The sequence below is a fragment of the Ranitomeya variabilis genome, chromosome 3 (genome assembly GCF_051348905.1).
Source record: "Ranitomeya variabilis isolate aRanVar5 chromosome 3, aRanVar5.hap1, whole genome shotgun sequence".
Lineage (NCBI taxonomy): Eukaryota > Metazoa > Chordata > Amphibia > Anura > Dendrobatidae > Ranitomeya > Ranitomeya variabilis.
The window spans coordinates 86,246,640-86,261,503 of record NC_135234.1 but is presented as its reverse complement, the minus strand read 5'-3'; the positions used below and the strand labels follow the sequence as shown (position 1 = coordinate 86,261,503).

Here is a 14,864-nt window from a genome sequence, read left to right as displayed (position 1 = left end):
CTGAATTACCGGCTTTTCTATAGAACACCGGTGCGTATTTCTCACAAGTCACACGTGTGGTCCATGTGTAATCTGTATTTTTCTCGCCCCCATAGGGTATGTGTCCACGTTCAGGATTGCATCAGGATTTGGTCAGGATTTTTCATCAGTATTTGTAAGCCAAAACCAAGAGTGGGTGATAAATGCAGAAGTGGTGCATATGTTTCTATTATACTTTTCCTCTAATTGTTCCACTCCTGGTTTTGGCTTACAAATACTGATGGAAAATCCTGACCAAATCCTGATGCAATCCTGAACGTGGACACATACCCATAGACTTGCATTACCATATTTTTGGAGGAATACGCTGACAATCGCATTTTCTTATTTCTCTCTAGTGTGACCCTGGCCTTATAGTGAAGTCATCTGCATTACTCAGCGTTTCACCTTGCGGCTTCATCTTGGGTTTTGCATCTGCAAGGCAATACTCAGATTAACTTTATTCTTACCCAAGTTCAATTATGCAGATACCAATATTTTATTTTATTTTTGTATTTTCCTACATTTGTGCAATAAAAAAACATTTTTTTTGTTTTAAATCACTTGCCACATTATGAGAGTTAGGACTCCTTTTTCTGTCAATGGAACTGCATGACGGTTTGTTTTTGCAGGATGAGTTTACATTTTCATTGGAATTTTTGATTGTTTTATTATTTTTTGATAGACAGATGAACAGAAAACAGTTATTCTGCCACTTTTTACATGACATTCATGATATAAGATTAAACTTAAATAAGTCATCTGTCATTTGTCATCTGTCTTGAGGATTAGCACTAGTGGATTTTTTTTTTAATCTGCAATCCATAGTACCCCCTGATGTCTAAGCATAATATGTATAAAGTCACTTTTATTTTTTTAAAGATTTCCAGCCGTATGTATGTGAAATAACTAAAGACAAGACATAATCAACAAAAATAATTTATTCAATGGCGAACCATCACAAAATCCATTTATACAAGAGGGTTTGTCTTGTTTCGGTAGAATTGTATCTTGCATTACTTGGGGAAACATGAATCGTCCTTTTTGTGTGTGCTTCTATCAGCGTATAATCGTTTCTTGGAAGCAATCCAGTGGTTAAATGAGCGATCAGATGGCGTCTGCGATGCGTGTCCCAGTGTTTGTGTAACTTCTGATAATTTTCTTTAAATGCAATTACCTCTCTTGGATGGTCAGCCATGATGCGGGCGACACCTAGTCTGCACCCACTGGGTATTGGCTGGATGGGAGCGGTGGGAGAGGTAATGCAGTTATAATAATACACATACAGGATACGCTTACTACAGGGATAAATCAGCCCATAGATATGGCAGGACAAACACTATCTGTGTAAATGTACCCACACTCCTATATACAAAGCCTAAACACTGAGATTATATACACGTAGTAAGATTGTCTTCACCAGCCCGCTTCCCTATTGGCAGGGCAGTTTCTAGCCCAAAAATGACACAGGGCGAGAGTAGGAAATTTCTCCCCCCCCCCCCCCCCCCCCGGCACCGAAAATAATAAACATTATTTTTGTGGGCTTGAGTAATAAATAGAGAGCAGGCTTGTATCTTCCCTTTTTTTAATAAATTATAATTATTATTGGGGGCAGGTGAACAGCACGGTATATTGGGGGTATGTGAATGGCACCGTATATTGGGGGCAGGTGAACGGCATGGTATATTAGGGCAGGTGAATGGCACAGTGTATTGGGGGGCAGGTGAATGGCACGGTATATTGGGGCAGGTGAATGGCACGGTATACTGGGGGCAGGTGAATGGCACAGTATATTGGGGCACGTGAATGGCACAGTATATTAGGGCAGGTGAACGGCACGGTATATTGGGGGCATGTGAATGGCACAGTATATTGGGGCAGGTGAACGGCACAGTATATTGGGGGCAGGTGAACGTCACAGTATATTGGGGGTATGTGAATGGCACAGTATATTGGGGGCATGTGAATGGCACAGTATATTTGGGCAGGTGAACGGCACGGTATATTGGGGGCATGTGAATGGCACAGTATATTGGGGCAGGTGAACGGCACGGTATATTGGGGGCAGGTGAACGGCACGGTATATTGGGGCAGGTGAATGGCACGGTATATTGGGGCAGGTGAATGGCACAGTATATTAGGGCATGTGAATGGCACAGTATATTAGGGCAGGTGAACGGCACGGTATATTGGGGGCATGTGAATGGCACAGTATATTGGGGCAGGTGAACGGCACGGTATATTGGGGGCAGGTGAACGTCACAGTATATTGGGGGTATGTGAATGGCACAGTATATTGGGGGCATGTGAATGGCACAGTATATTAGGGCAGGTGAACGGCACGGTATATTGGGGGCATGTGAATGGCACAGTATATTGGGGCAGGTGAACGGCACGGTATATTGGGGGCAGGTGAACGGCACGGTATATTGGGGCAGGTGAATGGCACGGTATATTGGGGGCAAGTGAATGGCACAGTATATTGGGGCAGGTGAATGGCACAGTATATTAGGGCAGGTGAACGGCACGGTATATTGGGGGCATGTGAATGGCACAGTATATTGGGGCAGGTGAACGGCACGGTATATTGGGGGCAGGTGAACGGCACGGTATATTGGGGGCAGGTGAACGGCACGGTATATTGGGGGCAAGTGAATGGTACAGTATATTGGGGGGCATGTGAATGGCATAGTATATCGGGGCAGTCACTTTTGAGAGAAGAGGCAGATAACTGGGGCATGTCGCTGTCACTGACACCTTTGCATTGTCGCCTGGTGCCAAGTAGAAATCAGCAGGAGCTAAATGTTTCCACATACCAGCGCGGAGCGGAGGTGAGTGGCGGCGCCGAGGTGGCCGCAACCATTATGTGCGGTGCGGGGGGGGGGGGCGCGGCGACGCGAGGCGATGATCTGACCGCTCAGCTGTCAGATTTGCAGCTGAGTTCGGGCAGGGCGCGCCCGCGCTCAGCACTGAGCGCGGCATCCGCGCCCCTGACAGCCCTTAAACAGCAGCAGCAGCGGGCAGGGGACCACCGGGGCCCGAGGCCTCTCCTGCGCCCCCCGGCCCCACGGCGCCCCGTGTGGCCGCCCTGCCCGCCCTGTTGAAGAAACGGCCCTGCCTATTGGTAACATACATCATTGCTTGCCCTATGGCTACCATTCTAAGGAAAAGGACAGCAATTATTTTTTTTTCCTATTGTGAAAATGAATCATGTATGAATAGTAAGTCTTCTTTTTGGAAGTATTAGGGAGCTATGGGTTACCCTACAATATTCAAGTGAGGCCGCTTCCATATTCCCCTAGTGCACACATGATGCAAAATGAGGCAAATGTTCCACTGTGGATTTTCCATTGCAATCAAATCTGCAACAGAATTACATGTGGATTTGTTGAGGATTTTAGTTTGCTTCTGACTTTACGTTGTATGTTGCAACAGGTAAAATTCACAGTAAAAATTGTAATTAAATGCAAACTTTTTGCCTGCCAATGCAAAATCTGCAGCGTATCCGCATTTGTAATCATACGGCTCCTGCAGACGACCGTATTTTCGATCCATTCTTAGTGTATGAGGCCGTGTCGCATGTCTTATTTTTTTTCTCAATCAGAGTCTGTTCTAGGAAAAAATCGAAACATGCACGATTTGCATCTGATTTTCGGACACTCGGCCATGCAAGTTAATGAATACGTGGAAATCATCTGACTGCACTTGGATGACATCTGAGTACAGTCCGATTTTCACGGACTGACGGAATGGAGAAGTTCTTTATTGATACAGTCATGTTTGGATTACATGCATTTTATTTTACCTTCAGATTTTCTGCATCTCTTGCAACTCTATGGGGAAAATCCGCACATAAAACTCAACGTAATCGCAAGAGAAATTGACATGTTGCAGATTTTAAACACGACTGCAGCAAAAAAAAAAAAAATAGCACAGAGGGCATGAGAGTTACATAAATCCCATTCACTTTGCTGGAACCATAAGACACTACAGTGTTTTGCACAGTGAAAATACACAGCGTCAAAAACCATGGAATGTATGTGGGAGCTTCCGGATGCCCCTTAACAGATGCCATGGAGAGAGAGAGAGAGAAGGCTATGAGCACACGTAGGAAAAGAGGTGCAGACTTTTCTGCACAAAATCCGCATCTCATGGCAGAATCCGCAGCCGTGGATTTGCCACGGTTTTTATGCGGATTTTGTGCAGTTTTTATGTGGATTTTGTGCAGTTTTTATGCGGAATTGATGCGAATTTTGTGTGGATTTTCAGCGGTTTTTGCCACTGTGGATTTTTATCATGGAAGGGTGCAGAAACGCTGCAGATCCGCACAAAAGAAGTGACATGCACTTCTTTGAAATCCGCAGCAATTCCGCACTGATTTTTCCGCACTATCTGCACAGCTTTTTTTTTAGCCCATTGAATAACATTGTACTGTACATCACAGTGCGGATCTGCAGCGTTTCTGCGTGGAATAATCCTCTGCGGATCCGCAGCAAATCCGCATCGTGTGCACATAGCCTTAGTGGTGTTCCCTCGTGGCGTAAATGATGCGTTTTCTCTGAAGTGTCTCTATATCCAGAAAATCTGCTGCGTTTAAATGTCCGTCCAAAGTGGATATGATTTCATGAAAAGCCATGTTCCTTGTGTGTCTAAAACGTTGTATTTTTAAGTGCAGAATCAAAGGTTATCTACACTAGAAAATAAAAACAAATTAAAAAAACATTGCTTCAAATCTGCACCAAAAACGCAGCAAATAAAGGGGAAAATTTAGCAAAAATTCAAAAGGAAAAAGCAATTTTCAGAGAAGATGGTTATTACGAATGATAGTGTGGACATCTGCAAAAAAAACACGTAGATAAAAAGCAGATGCAAAAATGTACGCTATGTATAAACACAGCGTTAAAATGACATGCCCGATCCTTTTGATCTCCCAGGAGATAAACTGCAGCCTGATGAGTTTGGTAGAAGCCTTCCTTCCTCTCCCCGTACAGAACACAATCATGCTCGACTGAGCTGAGGGTGCATATGTATGGAGGGATAGAGATGATATTAAAATCTGGAGAGGAACAGTCAGAGGAAAAGTATAGAAACACGTCACCTCACCACTTCTGTATTTATCACCCACTCCTGGTTTTGGACTATTGTAATCGTACACGGACTGACATATTCGTTATGTAGCGGTGAGCCTATAATAAAGTTGTAAAGACAGTGTATAAAATTAGTTATTGTACAAGCTGCCATGAAAAAAAAAATATTGGGAGGAATTTTTCCTTATGACTGTGTTGCCATTATTTTTGCCAAATTTATCAGAATTTGTGATGATGTTTGGTACATCTTATGCTTTCTGTGTAGACATATTCCTCCACTTTTTACAGGGAAATGAGTTACAAGTCATAAATAAATGTTGGAGACCTGCCTCATTAAACAAAAATGACGGAGACAGACGTGGTAAATATACACAAAATATAAAAAAGGCACAAAACAAATGATAAAATTCCACCCACTGTGTTGAGTTGAAGGCTCCCTTTATTACTGGGCTAAAAAAGTTTCAGGTAATTATTACAGTGAATTCACATGGGATGGAATAACTGCAGATTTACAGATTTGCGCAGGTAAAATCTGCAGTGTAATACCGAACAGGGCAAGTGGACGAGAGTTTACAAAAACCTATGCAGAATTCGAGCTGCAGTGTGCATTTAAAGTTTGCAACCTCCATTCTCTTGCAGATCGTTTACACGTTTTCTTTATTAACTTTCCATGAGAACATCTGCAATCAGATGAAAAATACTCTTAATACACTTGCGAGTGCAATGCGAGAAACTCGGGCGAGTCTCTGGCCTCTATACCCGGCACTGCCGCCGGCACTCCGGACCGGAGCGTGCGGCCTCATGTATTTCTACGCAGCTGAACGCTCCGGTCCGAGTGACGCGCTTGATCCTTTAGGTTTAACAATCACGTTACATTAAATTTTGCCGGACACAAATTGAAGTCAGAACATATTTATTTTCATGAACCCTAAAACAAGAATCTGTGATTTGCATTAAGGGGGCACTGACCATAGAAATACACTTTGATCCTATTCTATAAATAAAAAATGTTATATATGTTTCCCAGAAGGCAGGTAAAGAAGTCCGATAGTAGTCAGCATTTTGCAAATAGTATTTCCTTTAATTACTTCCTGGGTGCTTTATTCTATAACTGCGACTCTGCATACCGCTCCGTAGTTATACTCTGTGACCCCATCTTTGACTGCCTGAATCACCCAGCGTCTTCTGACGCCATAACTCTATAGATTCATGTAGATTCGATGTAAGCCTTGGAGCCCGTACACATGGAAAATGATCGTGTTTTTTTCCGGAATCTTCTTCTTTGTCATTTTTTTTGTCTTTCTTGCTTTTCCCATGGTGTCTTTTTTGTATTAAATATTTTATATATAAATTAATGGCAGCTTCCAGGAGAAGCCATCTGTAGAATGGTCAGGTACCTTTATTTTTGCCACTTCACCACTTTCAAAGCCCAAAGGGGTTAAAAAAGTTAAAAGAGACAGAACATATGTACAGTAAGTCCTTTTGACATTGCAGTGCATATGTTCAGTGTTTCTACTGTTTATCGAGCTCTTTTTCAGGTGGTTTCCAGGCAGAATCCACCTGAAAAAGACATTGTCTGAACATCTCCTTAAATGAAATCTGTCAGCAGGATTTTGCTACTTCATGTGATAGCAGCATGATGTAGGCAAAGAGAAGCTGAATGCAGTGATGTATCACTTAGATTACAGGGTGCGGACGTTCTCACACAATCAGATCTTTTAGATTTCGCATGAAGCAGAGCTGAGGAAGCTAACCCCGCCCACACCACAGCTAACCATGCCCACACCACAGCTAACCCCGCCCACACCAGGCTCTCAATGTACAAAGTCTATAGACAGTGAGGCACAACAGCACGCACTTTGACAAGTGACACATCGCTGAATTCTGTGTTTCAGACTCTATCTCCTGCTGCTTTCAGATTACATAGCCAAAACCTGCTGACAGATTCCCCTTAAGTTGGCCATCCACTTTACCTAGTTGTCTGTTTAAGGTTTGTCTGGCAGACATCTATCTCTCCTGTCTCTACATAAATATGAACGATCTGAAGGTCCATGTGTTTTTCAACAGGTGAAGAGAATAAACCCAATACCAGAATCCATGTTGAAATTGCAAATGCCCGATCCTTCCTTCTCTCCTCAAATATCTTTTAAAAACTGTTGCAGATTCGGCCGCCTTTCATCTAATGTGTATGGGGGCCTTTATAAAAATGCATAGAGGGACTGACTTCTGGCGCACAATGAAAACATTAGGTGATTTTGGTACACAGGGCATATGATATGGCCAAGGACTGGAACCGAGGCTCAGGAATTAGGAATAAAGCATCTAGGAAGAAAATTAAAGGCACTACTATTTATTGGATGTTAATTAATGCAGACATTCTAGAAGGCCGCTTCAGGAGCATCTAGAAAATTTTTACAGACTGGTAAACGCTGCATGTTAGATGGAATCTGTTACCGAGTTTTTACCACCTAATCTGAGACCAGCATATTTTAGGGACAGAGACCCTGATTTCAGTGATGTGTCATTTTCTGAGCTACTTGCTGTAGTTTTGATAAACACAGTTTTATCAGCAGGAGATTATCACTAGAGGACTAGTAAGCCTGCTGCCAGGTAGTCCTCCATATTCATAGGCTCTGCATAACCCCGCCCCCACCACTGATTGGCTGCTTTCTGTGTACACTGTATATTGACAGAATCCGCCAATCAGTGGTGTGGGCGGGGTTACACAGAGCTCAGTATTCAGAGAGCTGGTAAATCTGCAGGAGAGAAAACAGAGGTTTTACAAAAAAATACAACAAGCAGCCCAGTAAGTGATACATTGCTGGAATCACGGTCTCTGCCCCTACATCATGCTGCTCTCAGATGGAGTAGCAAAAACCTGGCGACACATTGGCATTATTGGAAGCTGTTGTAGTGTGTGGTTCATATAAATGCCTGCTCCTTGGGTAAAAGAACGAAAATAATAAAGAATCACAAGAATTATTCGGTTCCATTTTTTTTTCTTTTTGACATGACAATAGACTGAAGCCAGTTCACACTTACCTACCTGTTCTCATAAGGATTCCTATCTCTGGTCACTGGGAGACCCCAAGCGAAGCACAACTGTATCATGAACTTTAGTGCATAAGTCAGATGGGTCCCAATAGCTTCACTGTACAGAAGCAGAAAACCTGCTCTGGCGACCACACGATCTGTATGATCAATGGAAGATTTAATGAGGTCACTGAGACTTGGTGGTGATGAGATATTTTTCTATGAAATCCCCCGCTGAACCTTGTATAAAGAAATATATAAATTCCTATTTACATATGTAACTAAACTTACTGTCCTGGGCCAGGGACTGAACTATGTGACTTCCTAAACTTTCTACAATAATTGCTGGGCATTTTCTTATACTGTATAGACAATCACACAGGCTATTGGTAAAGTCCCCATAACCTCTTCTATCTGCCTACGTCTATGTTCTTAATGTATCTGTATGTTCCTGCCTTGTTACATGTGGTTGATCGTTCTCTGTATGGATAGTGTTCATGTAATTATTTCTACTTAATCAATTTGCGCTTTTTCTGCCATGACATACTCGGCGGTACCCATTCATTTTGAGAACTGCAGTTAGGAGGATCACCAGATCACTGCATCTATGGAGGAAGGATCCAGGCGTGGATCTCACAGAGGATCATATAGGCAAGGGCAATAAGAACAGTAGCAGGAACCAAACAGAAGGACAGGATTTGGGAATGTCACGTAAGTTTGTGGCTTGCTGTGGAGGTTGACGTTGAACCATCGCGGTAAATTGCTCCCATTTTGGCATAAAATACTCAGTTCTTTCACTGAAGAAGCAAAAAAGTCAGGAACATTCTCAGATTTGACAGTGACAAGATGCTATTTTCTTCTAGGTCTCTCCCACCAGGACTGATGTTGCTTGCATGTCTATATGGATACTTCGTATTCTCTTGTGTCCTGCAATGTGGATATTAATATACGGTCACCATCATTGTAATGTAGAGAAAATACAATTCATTCAAACATATCGGCAAGTTAGCAGATGTCTCCTAGATCAGAGAGAGATCAGATCTGCCTGTCTGCAGCTAGCTTGCGTTATCTGCTGTCCATTACACTACTTGTTTCACTTCTACGCGCCACAACATTATGGGCCATGAAGCCTACCATGTGTAGGCAGATGTTGGGCTGAATTTATTAACTAGATATACATATGAGACTAAGTTAATGAGTGTAAAATACAGTCGGAATTTCATCCCCCCAAAAAACGGATGATTTTTCATCCACATGGCCGTCGTTTTTACATATCAGCAGTGAATAAAAGTAACAACACCAATTACAATTTCCTATGTTAATAATGGCAATGTATCTGTAAAAATTGGATACTGTATGGTTGATCAATATGGGATCTGATTTTTATTCTGTGCATCAATTCACTTGAACAAGAGAGTGTCATGCAAAAAATGGAAGAAAATAGTGCATGCTGAGATTTCTTTTAAAAGGGACATTCGATTATCTGACCAGCCCAATTGAATACAATTGGCTCATGTGAGGTCAGCACTTGGACCGAAAATATGGTTGTGTGAACATACCCTAAAGGTCGGACTTAAAATGAACCTGACAGCTGAAACATGCTGCCTGATCCATGGGCAGCATATATCAGACTGTGGCTGCAGAGGATTCCAGCCATATATGTTTGACTCTGAAATGCTATGGCGCTTTAGAGAATAACCTAGTTTAATAGCCGCTGGGCACTGAGCTGCGCTGTAGACTAGTCAGACTGGCGGGTCTCCTGCGGCCTCTCCCCATCTGCTGTCCTGGAGTGACAGGTCTCTGCCTACGTGGGTGTGGCATCCCAGAGTCCGGTTGCCATGGTGACATTGCCTCCCTCTGTAGGGTGATGTCATGCCTGGAAGCAGGAAGAGATCCCCATGCCAGGTAATAGACAGCATGCATCACAGATCCTGCTCCAGGCCGGAAGGGGGAGCTCTAGACCCAACCTCTGGGGAGCTGCTCTCTCTGGTCGGGAGGAGGAGTCACTGTAGGCTGAAAGTCGGAGGAGAGGAGAGAGAGAGGACACAAGGGCTCTGGGGAATTGCAGCTGCGTCAGAGCTGACCCTGGAGCAGAGCGCTGACAAGAAGGACGCCAGAGTCCTTAGCTGTGTGGGTGCTGTACGCCCAGACAGCCAACTCTGGAGGGCAAGTAACTGCAAGCTCCCTGGCCACACCGAACACCCGGAGGCACCGCAGCGGAGTAAGAGCCCGGGGCTGCTAGTGAACAGACAGTGCCCGTGATAGGCTCATGCTGTCTGCCATACAGGTCGAAGCCAACTCACAGGAGAGGGCTGCTGCTAGCTACAGGCAGCAGGGACCCGAAAAAAGAGTGCAGCAGGAAGGCCTCCAACCCCACCTGGCAAGGTGGATCCCCTGAATGCTTCCAGGCTAGCCGGACTCCTGCTGTCATCTGTAACTGGTCCCCCGGACTGCATGTTCATCTACCAAGAAGTAAAGGTAAAGAAAACTGCACTTTTCTGTGTCCCTTGCTTATTCTCTGCACCACAACGTTCACCACCACCTGAACTGACTGTTATCCATCTACCCTGGGGCCCCACTCTACCCGTGGGGAGCTGTACCATCTTTGCTGCGTCACCATCGGCCCCAGTGGACCTGAACCGCAGCGTCGGCCATCCCTAGCCGAACACCACGGGTGGTGTCACAAATCAATCCCATATAACTTTTCCCTTTGCATTCTTATTGCACTCCCAGGGCCACGGAGTCAGGTCATGGCCCCATGACTTCCCCAAAGAACTGTCTGACCTGGTTCTGAGTACCCCACGGCCCTGGTGGGTGTCGCATGGGTGTATAGCCCCAGGTCAGATGAGAAGCCTCCGGAGACCCGCCTGTCTGATTAGTCTCCAGCAAGGCTTGGTCCCTTGGTCATATAACAGATGATTCGTTTCGATGTTTCACATCTGTGAGAAACGTCTGAGCGCTGTCCAATTTTTTTTTTCTTAGATCCATAGAGCAGAAAGGATGTATTCACACATCTGGTAAAATCACTAATCTGAGAATGAGATCTCTGAGACTCAGAATAGGTCCTATACTGATGGATTTTGTGGATCAGACGTGGCCATTAAAGTCTAAGGGGATCCATGAGACATGGGTGCAAATCATAAGTCTTCCGATTAATTTTCCGTTTTGCTTCCATGTCTGGATGCTTAGTGATAAATATGAATAAAAACATCTGCCCCTTCCAGGGTTTTTATGATTGTCTTGGAAGCAAGCTCACCTCTGCATGAAAAAAGAAACTCGGAAGACCAGAAAACGGAAGCAAGTAAGATGACATTGGAGAAAAATTCTGTTTGCTTCTCTGAGATGGTAACGGATGAGTGAACGCAGCCTTGATGTAGAGTATACCTTGGAATAACTTTACCAGCAATTAGACTCAGCAGCAGTTTACAATGTAAGGAGAGCTGGAACACATTTGTGGCCTATTATTAGCCTAGGGATTTAGGGTGACAGCTGATAGAGCAGGCTATTTTGGCACTCTATTTTTATCATATCACAAAGCCTTACTCTATGTTAAATGATAGAGATACCTTCACTTGTTTTTTCACTTAAGTTCATGCATTTTGGGATAAAAATTATTTTTGCAATTGAGTTTCATTAAAAATTTTGCAATGTTTGGCTTTTACAGGTTGTTTCTGTGCACATTTCTGGACGCAGAATGAATTAACAAAATCAAGTCAGTGTGCTGGTGCTGAAATGGGATTTTGTAACGGCTTTACCTGTCTTTTTCTGGACTCCTTTGTGATGCTTTATAACCATATCAAAGTTTACCTGAACTTTGATGTGGTCTGTAAATCAGCACAGAACAAGATCAAAAGGCAGATCACCTTTTTACTAACTCATATTTCAGAACCAGGTTAGTGACGGATTTTGAAGCCATCAATGTGCTGGGAAGTCTTAGAAAGAGCAGAGGTGTAAATGATAAAACCCAGGTTAGGCCGGAGTTACACTAGCGCATAGTATCTGATGTGATATGCTCATGACACTCGGCTCCAATCCTCTAACCTGAGAGAATCGGAGCACAAGTGCGGAGGAGTCGGAGAAAGTAATTTCTCCATCTCCTCCATTGCCGGCATTTGCGGGAATCGCACTGCACTTGGATTACATCCGGATGCAGGTCCATGCTTCACACGCACCCGTAGACTTGTATGGGTGATTGCGATCCAAATCGGCATAAGAAAATAATCATAGATGTGATCTGCCCCATAGAGTAACACTGAGCAGAGTGCAATCTGATTTTTTTTATCGTATTGCACTTGTCCGATTTATTCGCTCCTGTGAGCGAGCCCTTGTACTGAAACTTTTGTCACAAAACCATATATCAGTCCTTTCGTCTCCCCCTGCTCTATAACATGGGGCCTGCAGATTGGATGCCATTTTCATGGTGACAGGTTCCCTTTACAGGGAATCTGTCACCTGAATTTGGCGGGCTTTGTAAATACCCTGTTTTTGGTCCGATGGGCGGTGTTTTTTCTTTTTTTCCTCCACCCCATCCTTCCCCGCTGTCCGCAATATTTTCCGGAATTGGAGTAGGTGTCCTCCATAGTTCGCGCGTGCGCAATGCAATCTTGTCTTGCGCATGCTCAGTATGCTTTGCCCATCTGCAGGCAAAGCCGAAAAGCATTACTGCACATGCGCCGGCACACTATGTCCCAGAACACAGAGAAATACTTCCAGACCATAGTGCGCCGGCGCATGCGCAGTAATGCTTTTCGACTTTGCCCGCAGATGGGCAAAGCATACGTGCACGAGATAAGATTGCATTGCGCACGCGCGAACTATGGAGGTCACCTACTCCAATTCCGGAAAATATTGCGGCTAGCAGGGAAGGATGGGATGGAGGAAAAAAAGAAGAAGCACCACCCACACTTTTAATTTTCAGGATATTAGACTGTATGATGGCTTATTTTTTGCGCCTTGATCTGATGTTTTAAGTGATACCATTTTGTAGTAGATATAATGTTTTTATCGCCTCTCTTTGCATTTTATTGCAATGTTGTGGCTGCAAAAAAATGTAAAAAATTGAGAAATTTATAAAAAAGAAACCTTTTTTTTTTTTTCAATGTATTTGTGTCACTATTTTCTGACACCTGTAACTTTTTTTTTATTGTTCATCAGCAGGTCCCCGACTGACATCATGATCCAGCGGCACCCCATGATCATGTTGCGGGTGTGCTTTTGGGAGCCCATGCATAGGCGCATCGGCGACTGCACTATTTAAATGCTGCTGTCAGTGACTGACAGTGATTTTTAAATAGTTAAACAGCAGGGATTGGAGCCAACTCTGGTTGCTGCTGTTACAGAAAGATACCCCCTGTGTATCACAGCTGGTATCTCTGGTATGATGCGCTGGCACCATATGTGTGACACACCGGGAAGGGGATAAAACATTATTAGTTTAATGAGCCATTCATATCAATATAATATCCGATTGTAGCCACGTTACATTTTAATGCAGTCAGAGCTGCTAGACAATAATATTGTAATTCTTGATTTATCCATACTGCACTAATTGTACAAGTAAAAGGGAGTCTGTCAGCACAAAATGACTGTTCAAACCAAGCACAGGCGCATAGTGTACTCCTGAAGTGGCCAAAATTTCATTGCAACTTCCCACCTGCTTGTTTTTCATATATTTCTGCCTGCCTTAACCAAAGCTGTCAATCAAGGAAATAGAGGCTGATATAGATGGAAAACAAGTTGGTGGGAAAGTGCAGACCAAGCCAAAGGAGCACAGACGCCTGTGCTAGGTTTGAACAGTCATTTTCTGCTCACAGACTCTCTAGGAGCAGGTTAGTTATTCACTTCTCGGGTGCTGAGTGTGGGCCGATCTACTCACTGTTGTCTCAAATGTAGGATTGTCAAAAGCAGACTCCACGGTGACCTGATCATATGGAGGCGATGCAGAAAGAGGCAGGCGTAGAAGAGCTTTTCCTTGTAGCCTGTACACAAAGAATGAAAAGCAGAGAGACTCAGGTAAATGTCACTTTCTGCTTGTTGCCCTGCACAAGAGCTATGATTGTATTCTCTTACTTGGAGAAATATAGGTAGATGGCGGCGATCACGAGTGCCACCATGATTACAGGAACAAAGACCGCCAGCAGGATGTGCGCGCCTTCTACCGGGAGGCCTGAAGCTGCTGCCTTCTCCACGGCTGGATGGAAAAGAATAAAAACATTACTTCACATAACCTGTATTCACTAGCTGCAGTCAGTTCCCGTGAAAGATATTAATAAATATCCCATATAATAGAATTCTGCCAGCTGCAGAACTCTGCTCTATGTCCTTCAGCTGCCGGTCTACCTACACGGCTTCTAACCATAATCATAAGGTCTCTTTACACATTTTTGATGTGCTTTTGTCTATCCATTTTTTGGCCGGAAAAAAAGCAGTGTTTTACATTACTAGCAAAAAGAATAACATTACTAAAACCTCATCCACATGGTGCATTTATTTCCTTGTATGCAGCGCGCCAATTCTTTCTGCGGTTTTACTGCAGTGTTTCCCCATTTAGATCAAAGAGCCCAAGTCTACGTTCCCACTGAACGTATTCACTGCGGACCACCCAGCAGCGGCGGTCTCACATCGATACCTACAACAGATATGATTGCGAAAAAATTGCAGGCAGTCACACATTTCACCTTTTGTAGATCAATTGCTGAAACTCACGCATACATCCAAAGCATAATA

General features: G+C 43.8%; 1 protein-coding gene and 1 long non-coding RNA gene across 3 annotated transcripts in view; both read right to left on the bottom strand.

Moving 5' to 3' along the window:
* Positions 1-941: 941 nt before the first annotated feature.
* On the bottom strand, positions 942-6,300 carry LOC143815264 (uncharacterized). Its single transcript, XR_013223709.1, has 2 exons — positions 3,137-6,300; positions 942-1,450 (listed from the first exon to the last, which is right to left on the bottom strand). It is a non-coding gene; the product is annotated as an uncharacterized LOC143815264 (long non-coding RNA).
* Positions 6,301-6,416: 116 nt separating this feature from the next.
* SEZ6 (seizure related 6 homolog) overlaps positions 6,417-14,864 on the bottom strand; it is an 880,998-nt gene continuing 872,550 nt past the window's right edge. For both annotated transcript variants that reach the window (XM_077294330.1, XM_077294332.1), the window contains exons 15-17: positions 14,208-14,328; positions 14,014-14,116; positions 6,417-9,065 (exon numbers count right to left, since the gene is read on the bottom strand). In XM_077294330.1, the coding sequence (XP_077150445.1) occupies positions 9,036-9,065; positions 14,014-14,116; positions 14,208-14,328 (254 nt within the window). In that variant the 3' untranslated portion in view covers positions 6,417-9,035. The remainder of the gene's footprint in view (positions 9,066-14,013; positions 14,117-14,207; positions 14,329-14,864) is intronic.